The sequence below is a fragment of the Anopheles ziemanni genome, chromosome 3 (genome assembly GCF_943734765.1).
Source record: "Anopheles ziemanni chromosome 3, idAnoZiCoDA_A2_x.2, whole genome shotgun sequence".
In the NCBI taxonomy this organism is placed as follows: domain Eukaryota; kingdom Metazoa; phylum Arthropoda; class Insecta; order Diptera; family Culicidae; genus Anopheles; species Anopheles ziemanni.
Window position 1 is genome coordinate 31,765,886 of NC_080706.1, and position 26,737 is coordinate 31,792,622.

The following is a 26,737-nucleotide window of genomic DNA, read 5'->3' on the forward strand; positions in this document are numbered from 1 at the left end:
TCGTTTTTCCTACAAGCTAAAAAAAACTTATTCTGCATACGAGCATTAAGGTTTGTGTTACCATCGGCTTTGCACGTTTCTATTTCCAGACTCATGTGTTGAATGTTCTTACGTTTATCTGAAGCTCGATTAACTGACACATTTGGAAATGGCAGCGCGTTCCAAACGAATTCTCGCTCAGCGCCAGCGAAAAAACCGGTAGCAGAGTAGATGGGAAGATGGTGTATGTGTGTTCCTGTGTTGCTGTAGCGTATGTGGGGCCATTTGGGGGAAGGTGCCCCGTTTCGCTAATATACTTAAATAGGTGACTATTGCATACTTGATACGAGATACGAGTATATCCGTGCTATTGTAACTATTGTATAGCGTGAGTGTGGGTGTATATTGTAGTTTGTGAAATATTCTTTATTCAAACGGCATGAAGTTTAACTTCTACACCCGATGAAATCAACGGAAGTTCGTAACGACCATCAATCTCGCCGGTAGGTGTATTGAAAAAGACCGCACCGTAAACGTGCCAAGGAGAGATTGTTCTAAAGCTGAAAGAAACGGATTACAAAAAAGAAAGAAGCATATTAGGTTTAGGCTCACTCACAGAGATTAAAACGTTTTTTTTTAGTTTTTTTCGTTTTTTTTTGTTTTAACAAAATGACTAACAAAAGGTTGTTGTCAGGTTGTGTCAATGCTTTACGTACCCTTCAAGTTTGCCACCGTTGCCGTCCTTCGTTGTTCAACTAATTTGGTTGCTGCTGTTCCTGCTGTTGATGCATTTGCAGTTGCTGCTGCTGGTGATGATGGTGTGTTTGTTGGGAATGCTGCTGCTGTTGCTGCTGCTGCTGCTGTTGGTGCTGAAGTTGATGTTGCTGATGTTGCTGAAGCAGCGATTGTTGTTGCTGCTGGTGACTATCCGATTGTCCTGTGGGTTCAAGAGAAAACTTTACTAACGATCTCTGCGACCAAACTGGGTAGCGGCGACGACGATTGGAGGCCATTGGTTTTACGCACCACTGTTGATATCGGTCGGTGTAATCGGGCCAGCTGATTGGGGCGTAAATCCGGGCTGCTGGGCCATAGACTTTTGGCGCACCTCCCGTATCTTCAGCTGTAGACTTTGTTTGTTCGGAAATATGTCACTGTGCGCCAGCTGCAGGAAAGGCATGAGAAAATTATTTCAATGAATTTTATCACAAGGAAGGAAATCGTGCACCAACCTGAAAGCTGTTAGTGGCATGGGTCGACGGGAACATCCCGTGCTCGTTGAACAGCTGCACCACCAGGTTGCGCCGCTGCTCGAGTATTTTCCGGTGGCCCTTCTCTTCGGCCGAGTTCACCGATCGCTGCGACGGCGTCTTGGGCGTCCTGGGGGACCGTTCGTCTCCTCCTCCGCCACCACCTCCTCCAGTGGTTCCTCCCCCTACAGCGCCACCTCCAGACCGTCCCAACTCAGCCGTCATTTCTACGAAAAGCGAAAAGTGACCTTTACATTCATATTGTTTGCCGAACGAAGATCTGCGACCCTTCTTGTGGCCACGCTCCTTGCTTACCTTTGTACTGTTCCATGTTGAAATCGGGTCCGAAGAACCGGTTTCCGATCACGTACGAACTGGACGGTGTGGCCGTGCTGGAAAGCGGAGCCGCGCTGCCGTCCGAGTGTAGATTGTTGTGCTGGTCATCCTCCGTAACTGTGCCAACATAAAAAAAAACCGTGGGTGGTCAAAACATATTCCATCGACGATGGAATCTGAACACGGTCGTCGTGTTTTGTGAGTCTTACGTGTTTTGTGAGTCGTGGTTTGCTTCTTGCGATAGTTTTGCGTGAACACTCGTGGCGACGACGCCGTGATGGCACTGGGCGAGTGGCAATCCTCCGGCTTGAACTGGGGCAATGTCTTAAACTTTTTCTCAAAGTCCACTTGTCGAAGTACACTGTAAAAGGAAAGATAAACAGGAAGAGTTACCATATAGAATGACCGTGCGTTTCTATTTACTTCAGGTTAGAAACAATGAGTTTAATTGTCAGAAAAACTAAAGAACGACAAAAAAAAATGGTCAATTTAACTTAAATGTTTCAGTAAGTTTTTCAGTTTTCAAACGTCAACTTAAACTGCCCTAAAATCATCATCATCATCAAACACTTACTTATCCATATCGTCGGGTTTGGCCTTCCGGAAGAAAGCTTTTTTCGCGGCGGACGGTGAGATCTGGCTGTGGTAGTCCTCCATCGACGCGGATGTGGGCGTTGGCAGTGCGGATGGCATCGCGGTGTGGTTGTGGTTCGTTTCCATCGGATGGTGCGTTTCCTCGTCCTCGGTCATCATCGGCTGCTGCTGCAATGTGCCATTGTTTTGTGGCTGCTGCTGCTGCTGCTGCTGCACCGGTTCGGGCAGCGTGCCACTGTTGCTGCTGTTGCTACTGTTGCTGCCACCGCTCATCTGGCGTCGCTGGAGCGGTGCTCGGCCCAGCTGGGCTGGGGTCGGTGCCAGGATGAACTTTTTGCTCTCGGGCGGTACCCCAAAGTCCTCGTCCGTTTCCTCCTCGTGCGAGGGATCGGGTTCCGTACCGGCCGCTGAGACCGTACTGCCCGTCCCGCCATCGCCCGACACGACCGACGACGTGGAGGAGGAAGAAGACGACGAGTTGTTGCCGCCACTGCCACCGGACGTGCTGGTGGAGTTGGGTGTGATGGGCAGGTGCCGCGCTGCACCGGGCGATTCCGGGGGTTCCTGTTTGACCGTCGAGTACTGCTGGATCTGCGCCGGGTAGCCCTGTGTTGTGGAGATGAGAAGATTCGATATTCGATTGCCTTGGATCAAATATTGTACGGGAATAGTGGTGGCGGCGGTGGCGGCGGCGGAAGCGGCAGTGATGGTCGTGGTGGACTTGCCGCTAACGTTAACCACAGAATCCGACGACGATGCCGACGATGATGACGACGACGACGACGACGACGACGACGAAGATGATGAGATGGTGGTAGAAGTAGTAGTGGTTGATGAAGGGATGGTGAATGATGAAGATACTGTTGTCGGTAGGATGGTGGTTAGTTTCACGCTGCCATTGCTGGCGAGCCGGGTTGTGGGACCGATCACAGGAAGGGATGACGAGGAAGGCGATGTTAGTGCGTAGGCAATGGTGGAAGTGGAGGAGGAGGATGAGGCACCGGATGACGAGGGACAGACGGCAGACGTGGTAAAGAAGGTGGTGGCGGCATGGGGCTGCGCAGGCTTGATGGCGTACGCGGGCGAACCGGTCGCCGTGGACAGACTGGCGAACGAAATCTTGGACCGATCACTTAACGTGAACTGTTGGTTATCGGGAAGGACTAGGGCAAACTGCAATCGAGACAAGTGTAAGTAAGTGGGAAGAACCGTTAGTATGCGCGCTACCCGAAACCTTGCTAGGGGTAAACTACACAAACGGAAAGCAAAAGCGAGAGCGCGTGCGTGAGTCAAAATTTAGTAAACAGACCCCTCGCACCAAGAGCAAACGCTCACTCAGAAGCAGCAGCTATATACTAACTCCTCTGGCGATACTTGTGGTGGTGCGTGACCGTAAGAGAAAAGTGGTGCGAGCGTGCATAAAAGTCTACTGAATACTATAAAACCTATGCTATCTTGCAATGGAACATCACACGTTTACGGAACCGGAAAAATCGATTGCAACTACCGGAGGGGCTCCCATTCTTCTACAGGAAACCAAGAAACCAGGAACCAAGAAACTACAATACTGTATTAAAAACGCTAACTCTAATCATTCTAAACTCATTGAAGAAAATAAATGCTACAGCATTCCAATAAATAAAGGTGGCGGAATAAAACTCGAGAAACGAAGGAAAACCTCAATGCACAATTGCAACTATGAAGCCACTAGAAAGCATATTAACATTACCATATTTTCGCGTATATAAAATTACAATTGTACTTTAACAAAATTCTTTGAACAAAATTAAACCAATAAATTTTTGTATCCCTTTAGTTCTCTTCTATCGACCTTAAAGTTTCCATTATTTATTTTTTTTAACAATTCTTTGAAAGTGGTTGTAAATCTGTAGTTTTATTTGTGCTGAACAAAAGTGATTTTATTGCTCCAATTACATTGCCATAAAAGTCTAATTCGCAAAGACCAATTTCAAGTAATTAGAATACAAAAATATGTTAACAAATAGCAGTAAATTGTGTATTGAAAAGCTCGTATAATATACGCAAAAAGACGATAATAACATGATTTTTCATTTGCTTTTCAAATACCAGCGCGGATATGAAAAGCAATTCAAGCATGGATTTCAATACTATTTTAACGACCTTAAAATGTTTTAGGCCTGATTGTTACATAGCGATTAAACTGAGCTAAGCAATATAATTTTGCCAGAAAACCAATCAAATTTGTGGCTTTATAATTGTGTGTATAATTTTCCCATTCCCGACTACAAATTATAGCGGTTAGCGAAGAGGAAGACCAAGACTATTTGACTATCAGCTAATATCTACATTAATTTCGTTTCCAATTTCACAAAGCAGGTGTAAGTACTCAACCAAGAGCACGTGGCCAGATTTGGAGGGAGATCGAATTCATACCGGGCGAACCATACGGGGAGTTTGTCAGGGGGAGCGGGAGAATGGTTTTGGGTTTCGTTTGGGGAAAATAAAATGCAACTGATTGATGTTGGTAATGGATGAAAAGTGCAAGAAAATGAAATTGCAAAATGACATACAGGCGAGAGATGTGTGTAAAATGGGTAAACTATATTGATTGAAAAATCTACCAATAGCAGCTAGAGCTCTAAGGTAATCGAACCGGAATGAAAGAAAAATTCGAAACGTTTGAAGCAAAACCAACCCGACGAATTTTCGCGGGTCATATTTCACTCCAGCCGTTACTCACCTGCGGGCAAAGCATAAGTTTCTGGCGCCCCGGAAGCCGCTGGGTGGACGTAAGGACAGCCGTGGCCGTCGCCGTCCCTGGATGATGACTGGAGGGCGTTGTCATGGCAGCGGCGGCAGCCCCACTCAAATCGGTGGCCATTGTGGCGACGACGTTGCTATTGTTCAGCAGCGAGTAGCCGATGGATGTCACCGTGGCAGCGGGAGACTGCGTTTGGCCTGCGTGGTGTTGATGCAGTAACGAACCGGTAACAGCGGACGACAGCGAGAGAGTCGAAGGCAATGTGGAGGAGATGGAGGAAGCGGCCGTGATCGTGGCCGACGAGGACGATGATGACGAAGACGAGGGCGTCACGGGTAGAACTGTTAAATTTGTTGGATTAATCATTATAATCGATTGTTTCGTGTAACTGCTGGAGGGAGTAGTAGTAGTGGAGGTGGTGGTGGTGGTGGTGGTGTTGATGGCTGTTGGAGGAATGTTGTTAGAATGATTCGATTCAGTCGAATGCGATGTGGTAGTACGGATGCACTTTCTATCGTTAGTATTGGTCAGTGTAGTCGAACTGGTAGTGGGAGTAGTAGTACTAGTGGAGAAAGTGGCGGAAGTGGTGTGATCGGCGGGTGACCCAACGGTACAATTGTTAGTAACACTAGAGGAAGCACTGAGAAGGATATTATTAGCACACTGGCTCGAGCCGACTACACTAGCGTTGGAGGACGATGTGGCAATCGCGACGGTTTGGCTTCCAGCCGACAAAGACGCGGAGGCATTTCCACCGCCGGTCAGAATAATCTTCTTATTCCCATCTCTGAGGATCGCCGAAAGAATCTCTCCTCCAGTGTTGGTTCCACCATTAACGATTGTCCCGAGCGTTGGACAGGGTTGCTGTTGTTGCTGTGTTGCCGTTGTGCTTCCGTGTAGCAACAATTCGTTCAGTGACGCCTGTGTGAGCACAATAATACTCCCGGTAGGAAGCGATGATGCTCCAGTTCCGCTCGTACCGGATGACGGTGTTCCAATGATCAAGCCATTTGTTCCTGCTGCCGATACCATTTGCTGCTGCTGCTGCTGCTGCTTCACTACCGGTTGCTGTGGGCGTTCGATCAAGATGGTTTCATATACGAGCGAAGGTGGACCACCAGATGACGCCGAGGTTGTTGCAGCTGTTTCATCCGATAGTCGCACAGAAAACTGCCTCTGCACTTGTTGTTCTAGCTTTATGGTCCCCAGTACTCCCGCTGTCCCAGCACCAGCAGCACCGGGCGTTGTTCTGGCAAACATTGGTTGCGAACGAACGAGGGAAGAACTACCACCATTGGAAGGGTTTATAATGTACGTGGTGGGTCCGCCACTGTTTGGGGTTGCTAGTACCGTTGCCGTCTGAACAGTGACCACCGGCGGGTTGCTGGACGATGAGCCGCTGCTGCTGGTTGTGGCGACAACATTTACAACATCCATGCATGATTCGTGCTCCAGAACATTGTTAGTAGCACAACTGTCGACCGTGTCGCTAGTACTATGTGAAACACTAACAACCGGACTGGATGGCTTGGTAATGGTAGTGGTGGTGGTGGTGGCAGTAGAACAAATAGTACTAGCAATAGTGGTAACAACACCGGTGTTGGTAGTGGTATTCGAATTGATGCAATGTGTTTTGGATGATGAAAGCTGATGATTGGAATGATGGGCAACATCTAGATGAGAAGTTGGTGAATGATTGCTTTCGATAGAAGTTTCTGTACGACTAGTTCTGTGGTGGTGATGATCGAGTTCGTTAGCACTAGTGTTAGTAGTGGTAGTAGTAGAGGAAGTAGTAGTAGTAGAAGAATCAGTAGAAGTAGAGGAACTAGTATTGTTGACAACATCCATTAGTAGTTTACCTTGTTTCATGCTCATCACTATTGCGTTAGTACTAGACTTAAGGTTTGCATTGCTACTAGTGGCCACCACCTGGTGATTGTTGTGGTTGTTGTTACCATTAACACTTGCGATCGTGTAACAGATGGTGGGATTGAGGCTTAAAATCGATTTACATTTGTCCGTCGAGGTGGAGCCGCCGCTGCCCGGTGGGGTCACGGTGGTGGTGCTGGTGTTGCCTGCGCTCGATGTGATCGACGACGTTGTCAAGTGTCCATCACCGTTGCTGCTCACGGCCACCAGAAGCTGCTGCTTCGGCTGCTGCTGCTGCTGCTGTTCGGTTCTATGGTGATAGCTGTTTCCACCAGCTGGCTGCAGCTGCTCCTTTATGGCCGCAGTGGAAAAGTTGAAAATGGTATCACCCTGCGAACGACTGCCGCTGCTGGTGGTGATGGTGGAAAGATTTTCTGCCGGTTCCAACTTTATCGAAGCCGTCGGTGTTGACGGGGCGGGCGAGAGTAGATACGACGATGGGTGATCCTGCTTGCCCAACGTTTTGGGGCTCTGGGGCATCGTCTTGAAGGCTCCTCCTAGAAAAAAATATTTCAATGCGTTTGTTAACATCCAAACACAAAAGCACTCCCGCGTTTTTTCCCGCCGAGTATACCTGTTGGCTGGAATGGTGATACCCCGACCGGATTCTTCGGGCTGCTGTACGCGTAACCGATCGGATGGTGATGATGCTGTTGATGTTGCTGATACCCGCCGATCGGCCCTGATCGGGACGTACCGGTGCCGGATACATTGTTACCGTCACCATTACCAACACCACCACTGTTGCCGCCACTGCCACCACTACCGTTGGTGTTGGCAACCGTCGATGTGCCATCGATCGACTGCTGTCGGATTGCGGCCGCTTTGATCGGTTTCGGTTTGCATGTCGTCAAGCCCGCCGGAGCTTCTCCCGAGCTAGACGACGCCGAGTTGGCTCCGCCAGGGGTTGTCGGGACACTTGCGGTCAGTGCCTTAATCGAATAATCCGTTGCAACGTCGCCGTTGCTAGCATGGTGGTAGTGCAGGCCACCGGCGCTGCTTGGTCCATTGTCATCAGAAACCTGCAATGGAGTAGAAAACGATTAATATGAATATCCATAAAGAGCAAGATGAGATAATTGAACGGTTTCTAAAATACAGATTTAAGTAACTAACCAAGCACTGGAATCGTGTTCTATAACTGAGCTAGTATGCAAAACGTTTCGAACTATTTTTCAACAATGTTTCATATCTACAGTATCTTCAGGAAAAAGTGTTAAATCGCGAATCGTGGGAAAGTTTTTCTTTCTCCTTTTTGCTTTGTAATCTTAACATGGATTCCAATCTTCAAAGAGTGAATCCTTGAGTAAAAGAGTTCCTAGTCCACAGCGTTTCCATTCCATGTTTGGGATTCGATTCTTTGTTACGGATTAAAATCTCTGTGGCGACTAATAATTCTACCGGGGATTTAAATCCCTACATGATATTCGAATCTCTCCTTCCCCGCGGTGAAGACTAGCAATTCTTTTACACACTTATTCACTCTTTTTTGATTTGAATCAGTAATATTTTTCACGTTTTAAATCACAAAAGTGTAACTAAAAGATTCGAATCATCGTGGTGGTTATTTACTCAGATTCAAATCTCTACAAACTCTCTCTTATTATTCACGCTCATCACCGGATCAACCCTTCCTGATCGTACCTTCGTCGTAGTGGTGGCCGTAGAAGAAGCCGTTGCAGAAGCTTTACGATGTTTGCCCTTCTCCTGGTCGTACTTGTTCCCCTTGGCACTAGCAGCACCGTTGTTATCATCCACATCGGAATCGCTTACCTTTTCAGCACACTTGAGATCGATTTCATGCTTTCGCTCTCGGGCCGTCGGTTCCTCGACAGCAATGACCATCTGGTGGTCGTCATCGGAGATGCTACCGCGGCCTGCACCGCCACCATCAACACCACCCTCATCCATTTGCTCGTCTCCGACGGAGATATCCATCCGCTCGTCGTCCTTGTCCTGGTCACCGTCACCATCCGGACCATCATCGACAGCCATCGCTTCGGGTTTGTTGCTGCTGCTGCTGCTGCTGTTGTGTTTGCCTCCCGCAATGGAGAACGTCGACGCATGGTGCTGCTGATGGTGCTGTTGCTGGCTGCTGTACGAGGTAGTAGAGGTCGGTGGCATCATCATACCCGCCGTTTCCGATGCATCGTCGACCGTGTTGTACGGGGCGACGGTCAGTGGAATGATATCGTTCGACGATCCACCACCTCCTCCCATCGCGCCCGGCGTCATAAGCTCCGACGGTGTCTTCGGACTCTTCTCGTCGAACGAATCGTTGCCTTCGAACGAATCGATACGGCCCCGGCTGTTGCTGTTGTTGCTAGCAGCGGTAAGTCCGCTACCTGCTGCCCCACCCCCGGCACCTTCCTTCGCCGACGAGGACGACTTGCGGCGATCTTTCGAGCACCACTTCCACTCGGGGTGCGCCTTAAAGTGGGCTTCCTTCACTTCGCTCGCCAGCTCGTGGTACTTGGTTTTCTCTTCCGGCTTCAGTGCGTACCACCATTCGCCCAGAATTTTGCTCACCGTCCGGTTGTCCTGGTTCGGGTGTTTTTGGTGCACAAGCGCCCGGTGGCGCTTGGAGAAGATCATAAACGCATTCATCGGCCGCCGTATCTTGGCGTCCTTCTTGTTGAGCGGGCTCTGCGGTTCCTTCGGAGTGCTGCTGCCTCCTCCGCCGCCACTACCTTGGCCCCCAGCGCCACCGTTCGCTACTGCGGCCGCCTGCAATGCGGCACTGCACGATTGTGTGCGCCGTTTCGCGATCGATTCGGCACTCTCCGTCGCACCCGTGGTGGCAAGCTTTGCCGGCGCTTCAATGTCCAGACCGCGTACCAGCATGTGACCGCCGGATGAACCACCCCCGGTGCTTCCCAAAAGATAACTATGGGAGGAATTCCCTCCCCCTGTCGCCGCCGCCTTGCTGCTCGGTCCCATCGTGGACGATGGGTTACTATTGTTCTGGTTCGTAGTGGTAGTGCTTTTCACGGGCTCTGCTTCAAAGACATCATCGTCTCCCTGGTCGTCATCATCGATCGAGATATCCTCCGGTGGCGGTGGCGGCGGAGTGTACAGCTTCTTCGCCGGGGCGACAGCAGCGACCGCTGCCGACGAGCACGACGACGCCGACGACGATGACAGCCGGGTAGTGCTGGAGGTGGTGGTGGTGCCGCTGGTAGTTGTCGCGGCGTTGACGGAATGGGAGGCGGATGCGCTTCCAATCGATGACGACGACGGTGGCGAAACGGCCAACGCCGACGGGGCTGCTCCCGGGTGGGAAGCTGATAGCGGCGCTCCCTGCGTTGATATCGGTGGCGGTGGGAGTGGCAGCCCGTAGCTCTGCGGGGCCACGATGAGCGGATGGTGTAGGTGGCTATTGTTTGCCGATGCTGCCGCCTTCGCCAGAGCCGACGGACCGTGTATGATCGGAAGCAGTGCATGCCATTGATAGGTGGAACCCGTGCTAATGCCGTTTTTTGGCATGGTAAGGGCTTGATGGTGGTGGTGTTGGCTGGTCAATACCACTGTATGCTGCTGTTGTTGTTGTTGTTGTGGGGGCAGTTGTTGCAGTTGGATGTGCTGCTGCAGCACCGCCTGCTGCTGGTGGTGATGCGCTTGGGGAGGCTGACCGAGGTGGGAAGATGTAGGCGACTGTTGCGTCTGCTGTTGTACGAGATGCACCTGACCCGGATTCGCCTGTTGTAAGCGTCCACCAGGCGTGGTGACCAACGCGTGCGGTTGTTGCTGCAAGGACAGTGGGTGATGCTGTGTCTGTTGCTGTTGCTGCTGACCTCCGGAAGTACTACCGGAAGTCGACGCATCCACTATCACTTGCTGCGAAGAGGCGGATGATACCGATGACGCACTTGCCGATCCACTTCCACCTCCCGCTCCTTGCTGTTGCGAATACGCCGAGTACAGGGACGACTGGTGCGCACTGTTATGCTGCGTGTAGAGCGGCGACATCCGGATGACACTTGTCGCGTGGCCGGTCGGTGGTGGGGCGGTCGCAACCGTGACCGCGTGAGGTGGTGGTTGTTGTGCAGGCCGAAGCGATTCCGGACGAATTAACTGATGGTGATGGCTACTGCTACCAATTCCGATACTCCCGCCTCCACCTCCACCTCCTCCTACTCCTCCTCCGCTTCCACTAATGCCAGCACCACCACCACCAACACCACCTCCACCAATCCCGCCGCCGGCGATTGCGTGCGGGTTTGGGCTCGGTGTGTTCGTTTTGTACTTGCTGCCGCCACTACCGGTGCTACCGCTGCCGTGCGGGTCACTCAACGGGGCCGGACTGCCAATGGGCAGGAACAGATTCTGCCGGTTGCCAATCATAACCGGCGACTGTGTGGCCAGCGGCGACGATCCGTGCCCCGTCGGCGACGAGAAAGAGTTGCTCGGGGTCGCCGAACGGGAACTGCTGAGGGACACTGTGTTTCGTGCAAGCGAGAAATAAATAAAAGACGAAAAGCGATTAGCGGGAAGTAGTAAGAAAGTAAAACTGTTAACGATATTTTCTCTTCGATCGGTTTTCTTGCACCCATTGTCATTCATTAGTGTATAGCGTTGTTCAACTCTTTATGGAAAATAATCTTTTTCTCAGCAATCCATTGATTCATGTCGACCGAATTTGCCGGTCCCACGAAATTTCCAACGGGTATTTTTCGAGTCCAAATCACATTTTGCACGTGGTTCCCGCATTAGTTCTGAAAAAAAACACGGTCCACAGGGGTATTCATGAATTGAAAAAATGGGCTCCAATTTGATAACTTTTTTTTCTGTCGCAGAAACACGCACACGATAACACGGTGTATTAGAATCGAAATAGCTGGACTGGAGAAAGATTAGCAAAGATGGCGCCATTTCACTTTTTATCACTCAAAAAGATCACTGACCACCACTGTGCTACTGTTTGTTCGGTACGCTGCTCCCCGTCTGGTGAGAACAATTATTTCACAAATAATCGTTTGGAAGCAAGGGAAACAAAACTACAGCACCAATTTGATGAATAATTGTGACCGGCAACTTACGAAGGCATTTGATGTAGAGCTCGGCTCCACTCTGCAAATCGTACATGTTCATGTTCACAAAGTTCATATTTGACACTTGTTTCGTTGGAAAAATGCGTTGCAAGTAAATGCATGTAGGCTTATAACTATACACTTCAAATAAACTGGGAAAAACTGCCTCTTTCGAGGTAGAATTTATGCGAAAGGGAAAAAAAACTTTTGCACTGAACTGCTCGGCGTCACCGAACTGTTTGACTGTCACTTCGATACTACTTCTCCATACACTGTGGTTGATTAATTCGCGCCTATGAACGTCCGCAAAGCAAAGAAATCAAAGGTCCTTCCGCGGAATGGGCTTTAATAGCTATGGCTTATTATGCGTACGAAGCCTGACCGGACACCACCACAAATCCTACACACGAACACCCACAAACAAAAGTCAAAAAGTTCAGTCAAAAAAAAAATAACAGGGCCAATACCTGTTATTTGTCAAGCACGATTAATTGACTAATGTGTCGATAAATATTCCCGGTCTTATAATACAGCCTAATTATCCCGGTTGGGAGACCATTCTCTCAATAGGAAGGTTTGTTCCATGGCTAATGGCATTAGGAGCTTGGTTTAAGGAATGCGTTGTAAAACGGCTAAAACTCTACAACTGCCACCAAGCCATACCTAACAGTCCAATGTAACCCATTTTAATGAAGAATGAGACCTTCTTCTTTTAATGAACGATATGTTTTCGATTCCTACTGATTTCGCCCATGTTCTAAATGCCGTATGAGTAAGATACATCTGTAGGCCATTGCATATTAAAAGTACCGTGCCTTGTTTTGTTTGAAAAAATGTATATACAGCCATATCAAGGAAAAATGTTGTCAACTTTAAAATCACGCGAGAAATATGATGTTCTCCAGTGATTTTCTAAATCACGTTGTTAATAAAATGGTACTAATTAAGCCATAGGGACTGAATGGTTGTCCCACTGTCCCATAACAAACCAACCTAATTAAAAAAATTATCTTTGATTCAAAGTGCCTATCTTCCTAATACCTTCTTTCTTTCGTTGGTTCGAGTGAAGGTCTAGGCCTGTTCAATTGAACGCGATTTAAAATTCCCGTGACTGGAGCTGGGCAATTGTGCTCTTTTCACCATTTCAATTTCCGTCAAATTTCAAAATACAATGCAATAGGGGTAGTGTTCAGTGAGTTTCCATACAAAGTTGAGGTTTTGCATCATTTTAAGTGCATCACTTTGTTCAAGTGAGGACATCGCCCTGAAAATATCATACTTATCAATCGTTTCATACACTACTTTTACGAGTGCTCGTTTTATGAATTTTGCTATCCAAGTAGGACAGGCTCTGTAGGCAGACAGACGTAAATTCTTGAAGTTGACGCTTCAGGTTCCGCAAAATTTCCTATGGATTGTTTAGGAAATCTTACAATTGTGTTTCTTAAATTTAAAAATTGTGGCGCATGTGTTTGGTTTTTGTGTGTGAGCCGAGAGTTTTTGTAAGAGGTTTTTGTGATTGTTTCGGTGATGGTGGTTTGTGTCGAAAACTGTGTCACATGTGCTTGTTTTAAAGTGGTTTTTACTTTTTTGTATTGAAACCCTTTCGTGCATTTCCGGTATTTTTATTTTTCCGGTGAACATTTTTTGGAACCATGTTGAACTACACATTATCTATCTGGTGTTTCCTTGACATGGCTGCACGCATAGTGCCCGGGATCGACATCTTACTTTGTATTCCTTTGCATTTCCCAAAATTTAAAACCGTTTCATAAAACCGATTTTCCTTTTCTCCAATCGAGCAGGTTTCTCCAGGATAACTGTGGTTGCTATAGCGATCCTTCCAATTTTCCCCTAGGAAGACGATTGCTATGGCGATCAATGCAATGCAATAGGATGAGCGTTTCGCGGATGTCCATACAAAAATGAGGTTCAGCATCGATTTTAGTGCATCAGATTATCCAAGTAGTAACATCATCATTGGAACATCAGCATTGGAGCGTTACGTTAAGGATTTTTTATAATAAGACTAGGTAAAACGGCCCGGTTACACGGCCCACTTGCAGAACCCGTTTACAGGGCCCGGTACCAGGGCTCGTTTACAGGGCCCGTTTACATGGCCCGGTTACATGGCCCGGTAACACGGCCCGTTTGCAGGGCCCGGTAACACGGCCCGTTTGCAGGGCCCGGTAAACGGCGGTAACACGGCCCGTTTACAGGGCCCGGTAACACAGCCCGTTTACAGGGCCCGGTAACACGTCCCGTTTACATGGCCCGGTTACAGGGCCCGGTAACACGGCCCGTTTGCAGGGCCCGGTAACACAGCCCGTTTACAGGGCCCGGTAACACGTCCCGTTTACATGGCCCGTTTGCAGGGCCCGGTAACACGGCCCGTTTACATGGCCCGGTTAAAGTCCCGTTTACTGGGCGTAACCTTATGGAAGTAGTTTTATTATTAATTTTATTCTGCGTTGGTTATTTTCATCTCGTTGCCACCTTTCCCAAGAGTAAAAGCAATGTTCGATTCGAAATTATCCCCAAAATCACGAAAACGTTTCATTTCCTTTTGTATGCCCAGAGAAAACGGAAACTATTTCAGTACGATGGTGCAAACAGTATTACGCATACGGTACATGGGGTACACGGTGGTGCAAACATTTTTACGCATACGGTATTTGGTTTCCCTTAGCAACAGCATAGCGGTTAAGGGGAAATTTCTACGCTGTAAAGGGGAACCTGACGCGTCAGCACAGTGCATCTCATTTTCGCCCTCCCATCGCTCGCTCACTTCTCGCTATTGCTATCTAATGCCATCGTTACGGCTAACTGTAATTTTAGAGTGGATTATACAATTTGTTTTTGTTTGAAGTTCTTTTTAATGATATTGGGATGTATTTCATGATATTTGCTAGCGACCGTTTTGCATAAATCCACGGGCATAAATGCCGTATTGTTAGAGCCAACATGCTCAAACTGAGTTTTTTGATCTTAGAGCAGAGTTTTTCTTTTTCGGTTCATTGTTCAGATTTTGTTAGTTCGACTTAAGGTTGTGGATTTTTAAATAAAATTAAATAAAAACTTACCCAACATATTGGCTGCGTCCGTCTCGTCCTGATCGAATTGTCTTGCGACGCGGTAGTGTGGCGATGTTTCGGAATCTCTCGATGTTTCCTCATCCAGTTGCGTTTTGCTGCTAGATCGGCTATAGATATGCGGATCCGGATAGGAACGGAAACGAAAACAGATACATGATTTTGATAATCTTACGAGTAACACCACTGTTGGCCGTAACGTGTTGGCCACTGTGCATACGCACCTGTTGAAGTGGTTCGTCACCGAGCTGGTGGACGATCGGAGCGCGTTGCCCTTCTGACTGAGGTGCCGCGAGCAGTAGCCGCGTCGTTGAGATTCCTTCGAACAGGTTTCGTTCGAGCACAGCCTGCGCCACTGCTTGCCGTTGAACTTCTTCCGGATGCCGGTCGGCGTCGAGACGACGTCACCCTTCTTGAATCGGTGCGGTGTGGCCGCTTGAGATCTGGCCACGGCAAGAGTTAATTAAAAGAGGAAGAGGTTGGTTAACCTTTTAGGCCAGGCGGAAGGGAGTCAAGGATGATAGCGTACCTTGGAGTTGCTGGTTGAGATCGAGGTGTACTTCGTTGGTCCAGTAAGCTTGAGGTACTTCCACGGCTTTGCATACTGCTGCGCTTGCTACTGCCTGAGTATTTTTCAGTTTCTAAAGGACGGGCATGAATGAAAAGAAAAAAACTCCATAAACATCTTTCTCACTGTTTCACAATACTGTGCTGCGTAAGTCAATTCTTTACGTCAAATAATAGTTATTAAAAAGCGTCCCTGCGTACCTCCATCCATGGGGAAACTGCTTCGCACTTCGTCGTCGCTCTCGTAGTCGTAGCTACGGTTCGTGGTGCGCAGGTCGTCCGGACTGACGGTCCGTAATACTGAACTACTGCTATTGCCAGCAACGGCACTGCCGCTACCGCCACTCGAGCTGGAAGCTACTACAAGTGGCCCGACCGTATTACCACTGTGAGCCGGTGCCGGTGTGCCTCCCATTTGTGTCTGCTGATGGTGCGAATGATGGGCGTGCGACCGGGCTCCATAATGTCCACCATTTCCTGCCCCGCCCTGTGGGATGTCGCGATCGCGATGGTGTTCACCAATCGTCGACAGTTGCGTCGACTGAAAGGGAGACGTTGCGGCACTGCGGTAGTGATGCTGTTGTGGCGTTTCTTCCCCCGAAGCTGAGCTCGCCGCTAGCACGTGGTGCAGCTGCAATGGCACATGGACCGACGCCAGTTGTTGCTGCGGATCTTGCGACGAGCCGGTCGCGACGGACGCAACTCCACGTCCCTGCGTGATGCTGATGCTTCCCTTGTACGGAGCACCACCGGTGTAGATGATCGTCGGTGGTGGTGCGCCACTCTCCGCGGAACTGCCACTACCGCCACTTCCATTGCCGTGCGGATGGTGGTGGTGATGCAGTGGGTCACCGCTGATGATGTAGCTTACCATGGCGGGTGCCTGGTGCTGTGATTTACTCGATCCACCGGCTTCCGCATGGAGTTGCTGCGATGACGATCGGTGATCGTTCGGGATGGCATTGGATCGGCTAGGTCCTGCTTCAACAACACTCCCACCGTCCAGGGCATCTTCCAGCTCGTCCCACCAGGGTGGTTTCAGCAGACGCATGTCGACCCGTTTCACGATCCGAAGCTGTGGAAACAGTTTCAAAACATATATCAATTCTCCAGTGACATTGCCATGAAGTTTTCATTGGTACGTACCTCCTGCTTGTCGCTCACGTCGCCTCCACCGCCAGTGATCTGCACCGAGAACTGCTTGTTGGCGTGCACCTCCTTCACGATGCCCTCGACGAACACATCGCCCCCACCGGTAGTGCCGGGATGCGGATGGACGCAGGTGGCACGCACGCAAACCCGCACGCCCGGCTGCAGATCGGTCAATGCTGGTCGCACATCGTCGATGATTTCTTGCCGATGGTGTGGACTGAACACGTCCAGCACATTGTCATACGCTTGCTGACTACCCTCCGGGTGATCAAACCCAATCACCACCGTGCTCGGTGCGGCCGTGGTCCGAATTCGCCCGGAGTCGTATACATCTTTCCGCCTCGCCAGAACTCGATGGTTAATCCATTCGCTCAGATCGATCACGGTGGTAGTGGCGTTGCTGGTGGTGGTGCTACGGCCACCCGCAGACGTACTTCCCGTTTCCGCTGCAACGGACGAGCTGGATGAGGCATGCGATCGGTGCTGCGGTTGAGGTGAGTAAAGCTCCTCGGACACCATTAGCGAACCGGATGCTGACGACGACGATGGCGGTGGTACCGGGGGAGACTGCTGGCGGACATGCTGGTAGTGATGCTGTGGCACGGAGAATGTTGCTACTGCCGGTAGTTGATGTACGGGCGAGGAGGTCGACGTAGTAGACAACGATGTCGGTGGCGTGGCGGAAGGTTTGTAACCTCCTGGAGAGCTGTAGGGATGAAACCACAAAACAATACATGAACATTAGAGCAATATGTTTACCGTACTCGGCTCAACCGATCGAATGCGGCTGTTCGTAGTCAAACGGTACTGCTTATGGATGAGCAACGAGGTTTTTGGAAAACGACCGATTGAATGCATTTTAAACACACGCGCAAACATAGTATTCAAATCACCTCCTAATCGACATCCTCTCGTTCATCCATCACTCCGCAAGCCAAACGTTTAAACATTAAAACGTTAACGAGTGGGGAACCCGGAACGTGACACTGACAAACAAAAAAAATATGTAGAACAACTGGTGTTATTCACATGATCATCATTGCAAAAATGGTATCGCCAACCTTGGAAGAACGAGTTCCGCGAGGTCTGTCTACCCCGTAAAGTGTAACCAGCATCATGCCGACAACACCGAGCAGTATTTGAATGTCCGATAAAACGCATAAGCATGTGTCAACTAATACAACCGAGCCGTGACAAACATCCCCGTTACTTCGTAAGTTCTAGTAAGTTGATTTTTTTTTTCGTTACGGAAATTCACGACAATTCATTCTCTCTCCCTACATTGTACGTGTTGTGAGCAATTTTGAATTTCAAATCATTGCTCGCAGACGAACCCCCGAAGATGGAAGATGTACCGAAGCTACATTGTAGCCCGGCACCAATTGGTGCAAATCAATCGGGACTACGTTCGTGCTTGCGCCCGTAAACGAGCTTTAAAGAATTATTTCGCGTTGCTCGTTTCGAGCTTAACTCGTTAACCACCGAGGTTACCATGATGATGGGAAGTGATCGAGAACTATCGGACAAATTAGATGCCCGTCGAATTACCGATGCCTTGCAAAGACAAAAAACAAGGACATGGTTGATTAGCATAATCGAAGGCCCATCCAGGGACAATTTAAATTTAGACAACAGTTACTGGGTGGTGGGTGAGCCCAACCGAATCCGTATAACACCTACCCGTACGATGGCGTAGTGTACAGCTTCTTGCTCACGTAGAACGTCTCCGGCGGCGAAGACGTATGATGCAACCGCAAGACCGGTTGCTGTTGCTGCTGCTGCTGTGGTTGTTGCTGCCGAATTGTGGCCTGATCGACTGTCAGCAGTATCTGCCGGTTGTGCCCGATCGCCTGCGAGTGCGAATGATGCAGGGGATGTTGTAGGACATGCTGTTGCTGCTGCGACACTTGTTGCCGCTGCTGTGGATGGAGTGAGCTCGAGAGAACTGAGTGCATGGCTACGGGTGGGGACGCCGTGGGCTGTACGGCGATCGTGGAAATGGTGTAGTTCTGAGATCGGTTCACCGTGGCGCCGGTTGCAGCCGACGATACCGATGATGAGGACGGTGCGCCATTGCTGCTACCAACCATCACCATTCCCGGGCTGCTGCTTGGTGGATTATACTGCTGGTGGTGGAGGTGATGGTGGTTCTGATGCTGTACCGGATGATACTGCATCGCGGGTCGGTGCTGTAAATGCTGCACCGGGATACTGCCATGGTTGGCCGCTATCGTCAGCTGCGTTGCTGCACCGTGTGCAGAGGTCGAGGTCGATAGGTTCATCGTCGTGGACGCCGACGCCGACGATGACTGGCTTAGCCCTGGACTGTCCCGGTGTTGTACACTCGATAGCGTCCCGTTGGAAGCCGGCGATGGTGCCCCGGGACTCTCTGCCGGGTGGCGATCGTTGCAGTTTAGCGTCCGTTCGCGGTACACACTGGTGGACGACCCGGTTCCAGGGCGTTCGTGCTCCACGAGGGCCACAGACTCGCCCGGTCTGACGTTGTGATTACTACTACTAATATTACTTCTGGCATTGCCGTTGCTGGCACCGCCAGTGCTACTATATACATCGAAATTGCCGGAACCGTGGCCAATGCCGTTCTGCGCGCCAGTACCACTCCCACCGCCCGTGTCCATCGGTTGCGGTGCCGACGGTTTCCCCTCGGCTGCGCTCGAATGGACTGTCGCTGGTGGTGGCTGCGGCAGGGCCGGCCGATGCGATGACATCTCCTCGAGCTCGGCTAGATCGAACTTGCGCTTCTTCGGATGCTGGCGCGGTATTGCACTCTGCTGGCTGACGGCTGCCTTCTCCGTCACCATCGTCGTCGTCGTCGTGGTAGTGGTGGCCGTGGCACCACCCGGCCCTGCCGGTGTTCCTGAGCCGACGCTCGTTGTCATGATGCTGCTGCTGCTGCTGCTAGTGGCATTGAAAGAGGACGACGGTGACGACGACGACGTGGATGACGACGGTGGCGACTGGGCTGGCGGTTGCTTTTGGGGGATCATGCTTTTCTGCTTCGCCGGAAGCTGGCATGGGGCCGCATCAAGACCTGGCACTTTCTTCTCCTCTATGGCCACGTTACTAGATATATTTTGCGTCCTGTAGTGACACTTTCTGATCTTCCTTCCTGTTTCTGCCTCGCTGCTTCTGCTCTGCAGACCTTTCCGGTGGTGCCTGCTTGCGCCTTTCGCGTCCGTCGTTCTGTCGCTTGCTCTTTGTCTCTGCACCGCTACTGCTGGTTTCCATTAATCGGCTATTAACGTACGGTTGTTTTTATTCTAACGTTTCGATCGGATATTGGATAACGGATATCCTGCATCCGCTTCTTTCTTGTGCGCCTTTTTTTTATTCGGAGTATTTTAAAGTAGGATGCTACTCTTACATCATGTTTGCCAACTGAGGAATCCTAAAACGAAAAAAAAGATAAAAACAATTAGAATAACGTTAGAAATATTTGTCAAAAATCAGTCAAAATTTGTCAAAAAGGCATCAACAACTTTTTTCAAGCCGATGGACTGAAACGCGACCAGTACCGGTAAGTTTATTAATGAAAAGTCACACAAGAAGATAAACTAATATAGGTTTTCGATCAATATAGGTTACAATGGCATGGGAATCTTTTTCAGTCACTTAGAATATGTTTGCAATCGTGTAAGGGAAAATATGTCAAGGAGGTTGGAGAAACGTGGAGCGACATGTTGAGTTAAAAAAAACGAATACCTCATCGTTGAAAAATTGTTGCATGTTAGTTAAAACAATTTCCATAATTTCCACAATTTCCAACCTTCCAAATGTCTCCTAATCAATAAAAAACTATGCAGTTGAACTTTTCCCTCACCGTTTGAAAATGGATCAAAACGCTAGTAGTTTTAATCAATTCTATGTCGAGTCTAAGAATGTCATTCTTTGCGGAATAAAATTGCAAGACCGTTAATGATGAGGGCAAAGAAAACCCCATCCCTTAAGGTATATTGCCAGGCGACATAAAGGCGGACAGAGTTAACTGTTCCACGAACCGACGGATTCATTCCGACCGAACGGGGATATGGTAGCATATCGGTCAGATCCGTACGGACGGCCAAAACCGGACACCCCGGACGATGCGCGCATTATGATTCGCTAATCAACGCTGCTGCAACAAACGCGCCGGAATGCAGTACTGCTTCCCCCCGCTTCGCCTTTCCGTGGGAGGCAATTAGGGCGATCCATTGCCTGTTGGCCGGCTGTTGTGCGGTACACAAGTGCTGTTCATCTTGATCGAGTGTTTCTGTTGTTTTTTTTTCATTTCAACCTCTTTGATTTCCCACGATAGGAATTGCAACGGTAGGTGGAAAGGGGAAAACAACCACGGGCCATCCAAGAAACGCTCTACTCACCGAGGCGAGTCGCGGACACCATCCGGGCTATCGATAATCTCCCCGGAATAAGCGTTGGGGATTGGGAGGGGGGATGATAAGAAAACTCTATCCGGAAAGCGCAGTGTGCACTTTTGAACGCTCATCAGCTCCGTACCGAATGGACAAATGGTAATTGGCAACTGCTTGATATTCCTCACTCCCGATCGGTTCGGGAAAAGCGATGCGCGCCCTTTTACTTTTGCGCAAAACATTGCACGCAGCCAGGGTTTTACGGTACGTCGGCATTGGACGTATGTTTTTCCAGACCCAACCTGATGATTTGGTATTCCGCGAACAAACGGAACGAATCAATTGTCGGCATTTTTGAAGCAGGCGAGGGAGTAAATCGAAAGCGGTTTGACTAAACCACACAGCGATGGATAAGATGTAAAGCAAGTCGGGAAGTTTAATTGCGGATTAAAATCGGAAGTAAATAGCATAAAAATGAGCGACCACCCAACTCTTGGCATGATTTAAAAAATACCACGGAGGCCGAGGAAAGCCATCGCTGTAATTACTCTATCATTTGCTAAGATCTTTACCAATTAGTTGAAGCATCTTTAATTTGAAATACCTCTGTAATATTTTTTTTTTGATTGCAAAGGAGGCTATTAACTACAATTATTTCGATTGTTATTTTTAACCAATAATTGACTAATAATTTAGTCCGTTTGACGTACAAGAGAAATTAAAAACAGTTTTTGTCTCAAGAGACTCAATTTGTCGTCCAGTTTCCATACCGTGTTCATTTCACCGTGGACCAATTTGACGCAATAACGGTCGCAATAACTTTTTACCATATGTATATTTTACAATAGTTTAAAATATTTGGTAAATACTTTAGCTAGGTAAGTTGAGTTTAATATTCCTCTCCGTTTGGCGTCTGCGTGTATGCGATGGGAAAATCGTTTTCTACACATTGCGATATTTCTCTCAAAATTATTTTATATTACATAATATTTCTAATCTATTTACTTCGTGAAGTTATTTTATTTGAGTTAAAATATTAACCCCGGATGATTTTTCTCCCTCGTCAATATAGTTTCGATCGTGACAAGCGTATCGACTTTCCCAACGACGAGTGTGCCCTTTGAAGCTTAAACCTCTTCACCAGCAGTATTATATCGGGGAGCAAATGTGTACTTGGATTGAATTGACCCTCCCCAACAGTTTTCATCAGCTGGGCAACCACTACCACCCCAGAAAGCGAACGCTTCTGAAGAACACAAAAAAAACGCATGTTTTCTGATGCACTTTGGGGTCTCGTGCATATTATAATGTGACTCCGTGGGCGTCACTGCGGGACCGGCGTATGTGCCTGTGTATTTGCGTGTTCGTGTGGGCGGTAAATTTACCGTTTCACCATCACCGTGTGTTTCTCAGCGTGGTTGAAACACTCGGGGAAACAAGTTACACTTGGGAGGAACCCGGCATCCCACGCATTAGGCGAGGGCAGCAATCGGAAAAAGAAAAAAAAAAAGAATCTCTATTCAAGACGAGAGTCGAGTATCCAAAACGCGCCCATAAGGTGGTCGCACGGAGGTGGTATTGTCCGCAGGATGAAAGGACAACCCTCCTTGGGGGGTGGAAACTTTTTACGAAGCTTTTCCTGTGCGTAGGGAATGTGGTGTTAGTTGCCATTAGGTTGTTGCCAGTGGTGAGCATGTGGGTGGGTGGGCAAGATGTTGGCAAACTGTGGGTAGAGACTGCAAAGTGGAAAAGATTTCAACCCCTTTTTTTCTTACAACCCATGGCAAACGGGGAGCTTACTTTATTCTTTCACCACTAAAGGGGGGAGCCGAGGACTACACACTACTGCGTGAGTGGTTCTATTTATGCCACGAGCGTTTTGCGCTGAAGCATCCTTTGTGCGTGCCTTCCCCTATCGAAAGGCGTACATCCTGCAGGACTTTTCCCTCCCTTACCTTCTCTCTTTTACCACCTGGGTTGTTGCGCAGGAAGTATAATGTAGGGGACGAAGTTTTATGTTGTATAAAGTGCCCTCACAGAGCCGAAGGTATGAGGCGCTCGGCAGTGAGGTAGCCAATTAAACTTTACCACATAATGTCACAAATCCGTGCACAAAAGATGGAGGCGGAAAATTCCAGCAACGAAGCAGTAGTTTGAGAAAATAATTTCTTCTCTAGGGCGAGGAGTATATTATGACATAGGATTCTGGTTTATTCCTAGCTGTACCATTCTAATATATTTTTTTTATCATTAGATACAACTGAAATGCAGCTTTACATCAATGATGGTGAGGTACATAAATTGAACAAATATTTGTTTGAAAATGTAACCTGAATTGTGATCTCATTATGCCGGGAAGGCTCCAATCGATCATTCCCTGGTAAAAAAAGACGTTTTCATTACCATTTCCAAGTAAAGGTTTCTGTAGCACAAAAAAGCTCCCTCTGCGAGCAGATCGCAATTTATGTAAGCGATCCGGTCACATAACCGTTCTTTCTTCCCGATATGGGAGAGCCCCAGTTCCAGTGCACCTCACCGGGTGAGAAAGAAAGTAGGGCTCCCTTTGGCCGAGCAAAGATGATGAACGCGAAACAAGAACTCGTCACTGTAAAATAAAGGAGCGAAAAAATGGCGACACAGACGACGTGATGGCATCTGACGGACCAAATCGGACCAGACTCCCCTCCCCCTGGGAGGTGGCTGCCCCAAAGTGCGTCCGGTACGGGGAACCTAGCGTGCATCTTTGTCCGCGTTTGGTTCTAAGCACACTTTGAAGATGGAGCATTAGTGTCGTCGTCGTCGTCGGCATTGCCCGCCGGTCTTGCTTCCCCCGCTGCCTCGCTTTCATCCTAACGCGGTCCACTTTGTGTACCCCGTATCTTGCGTAGGGCCTGGCGTGTAGCTTCACCTGCACCTCCGTGGCGGACCGTAAATGTTGCGGACGGCAGGGAAACACTCCAAACGGGATCAACATCCAAGCAACACACACACACACACACACACGCACACACACATCCTAACACACTCGGACACGTAGTAGGATTTTATAAATATAAATTTAAAGTAAATATAGCCAACGAGATGTTTACACGGGGCGGCACTGCACCCACCCAACTTCCCACACGCCACCTATCTCTTCAACCCATTTCCACTGCCGTTTTGTTTTTCTCTCTCAGCCGTTTTTCCGGTTTCCTTTCCCTCCCCTAAGGGTCGCGCCCCCTCCCCCTTCGCCGGGCAAATCTCCGTCAATCTTGACGGCTTGGCAACAATCTTGAAACCGACGGCGCAGTGTCGGTGACGCCGTTTGGCAGAGAACAACCGGGTGTGCCGGTCTGTGGGTATATGTAGGGTTCGTGGAAGGAAACGGAAGGCAAATGGCATGGCATTAAACAAAACTGTGAACCCTTGCGTACACTACCAACCGTAATGTGTTAGTAAATGAAATCCGCAGCCGTTTGAAAAAGCAATGCAGTAAGTATGACCCCGGAGTGCCGATTTACTTAGGGGGTTACTTAGAAGTCAAATTTGGCGCGTTCCCTGATTGGATTTAATGTTTCTTTTTTTATCGACACAAGGAGATTCGGTCAGAACTACACACAGTTTACAGATTAAATGTGTACGGTAGAACTTTAGCAAATAACGCTTCGAGTCAATTGAGCTCTCAACCCAACGGACACCACAAGTTTGTGTGGTTCTAATTAAAAAAAGTGGTTATGCGAAAAGCAGTTAATTTTAATCTCGTCGCAGGTCACTGCCAATTTTGTTTTTCGACTAGAAAACCTTCCGGCCCAAACGTGGCACGATTCCAAAACAAATGGTTTATCAATCTTGTTAGAAACTTTCGTCTATTTAACAGCGGTAATAAAATGGAATCCGTACGAAAATTACTTTCCCTCACCGCTCGCTCCTGTTTGAACTATTGAACCTTCCTGCCGGTTGGGGGGGAGAGATAAGAACGAGTTCAAATCATGTACAAATATGATGCCTTACCCGTTGCGTCTGCTGTTACGTGTACCGGACCTAGAGCGAAGGTATTATCCAGGAAACCCACCCTGGATCTCCAACTGCTTCACGATACACGGCTTATCGGGTCGCCGACGAATGTGGTACACAAATGGTTCGCAAACGCAGCCACTTTTTCCCTTTTGCTCGATAGTAAATGGGAGCACGCAGCCCCGCCGTAGTGTGTTTGTATTTTTGTTGTTGACCGACCGACCGGCCACACTCTATTGACCGTTGGGGCCGTTTAATTTTGTTTGTTTGTTGTCAAGCCGCCACCGGGACGGACAGAGAAACAGATTGAGAGAGAAACAGAGGGGAGGGAGGTGGAATGATCAGACGAACGGCCAGCGATTGTGGCGGATCATGCACCGTGGACGTTCACTAAACACACACGCACACACACGCAAATACAGGGCCCCCAGGAGGGGAGGGTTGGTCAAGTCGTTGAATGATGTTTGCTGATGTTTTTCTTCTTTCGGTAAATTTGGTGGTATTTTTGTGTGTTATTTTATATGCTTGCGGATTGATGATTTTTCTTTCTTCACTTTGCTTGGGAACACGATGTTAAGACAAGCGAATGCCGGTCGCTGCCGTTTGTCTAATGCTTTGGCAATAGACGATCGCTGAACACTCACGCACACACGTTACTATCAACCCACACAGCACTTTTTTCTCCTTCTCCCCAACCTCTTTTGCTACGGAACAACCCCCGGAATGGTCTCGCCCGGGCGGATCCGCGGACGCCTACACGGCGGATGACGGGGCGGCTCGCGCCTTTTAGTGGAGGTTAATCGTGTGGGTCATCGCCATATTGATCATCATCATCGTTATCGCTATACTCTCATCGTCTCTCCGTTCTCCATAGCAATCCCCCCCCCCGTGGATCCGGTCCGGATGATGGGGTGGATGCGGGTTTCCGCTGCTGCAGTTCACCACCACTACCACCGCAGGAGCAGCAGAAGTAGCAGCATGCACCTTCGCCGTCCCCGCGGGACGGCCATCGTGTAGTGGTGTGCAGCCGTTACAGCGGTGTCCACGGTGCGCGGATCGAAACGGCGGTGGCCATTGACGGAGTATTTACAAACCAAAACGGAGAACAATGAATACACGAACTGCACACACCACACACAACAGTACAACACTCGCTCGCACGTGTAACGGATGTAACAGCTGCTCGTCGGCTAAGTGGTCACCTTCTTAACGTGTCTCTCTCCCTGTCTTAGCGCTGGTGGCTGTTACCGCCCATTTCCGCCCCCTGTCGAACACTGCTAATTATGCATTGTTTGCGCGTACAGTCGCACACACGAACACCACGGGAGTGACGCGTGACGGCACATGGCGTAGAAACAAAGGATCGTAGCACGCGGGATCGCGCACGATCCCGTTTGACAGTTTGCACCTTGGACGCGCTCCAACACTCAGCTGTTTTTTTGTTGCCGCTCCCTTGTACGCAATTCAATGAATCCTTGCCGTGCCGATGATCCAATGGCTCGACGTGGTCGCTTCGGCGGACTGACGGCGGATGCTGCCGGTCGGTTCCCACTCTTCCACACAATTCTGATCGCAGTACCACGCGGCGGTGGTATCACGGTTCTGAGTAATACTTCTCGGTACAAACACAACAACGTACCACTATATCCACACGCACACAAACGATCGCTCCGTTCCTTCTATCGCAACAATGCTCGTCGGT

At 49.1% G+C, this 26,737-nt stretch overlaps 1 protein-coding gene across 1 annotated transcript; it reads right to left on the reverse strand.

The window, feature by feature from the left end:
* Positions 1 to 211: 211 nt before the first annotated feature.
* LOC131284561 (putative transcription factor capicua) lies at positions 212 to 19,680 on the reverse strand. Its single transcript, XM_058313424.1, has 19 exons — positions 18,353 to 19,680; positions 16,667 to 17,378; positions 15,722 to 16,595; positions 15,483 to 15,594; positions 15,178 to 15,396; positions 14,945 to 15,063; positions 11,022 to 11,270; positions 10,046 to 10,970; positions 8,476 to 9,991; positions 7,406 to 7,853; positions 6,762 to 7,328; positions 4,882 to 5,243; positions 2,140 to 3,332; positions 1,775 to 1,926; positions 1,545 to 1,682; positions 1,212 to 1,456; positions 1,006 to 1,144; positions 696 to 916; positions 212 to 539 (listed from the first exon to the last, which is right to left on the reverse strand). Exons 1-18 carry the CDS (start codon positions 19,678 to 19,680, stop codon positions 735 to 737), a joined length of 9,480 nt encoding a protein of 3,159 aa, XP_058169407.1. The 3' UTR covers positions 212 to 539; positions 696 to 734.
* Between the last annotated feature and the right edge of the window lie 7,057 nt (positions 19,681 to 26,737).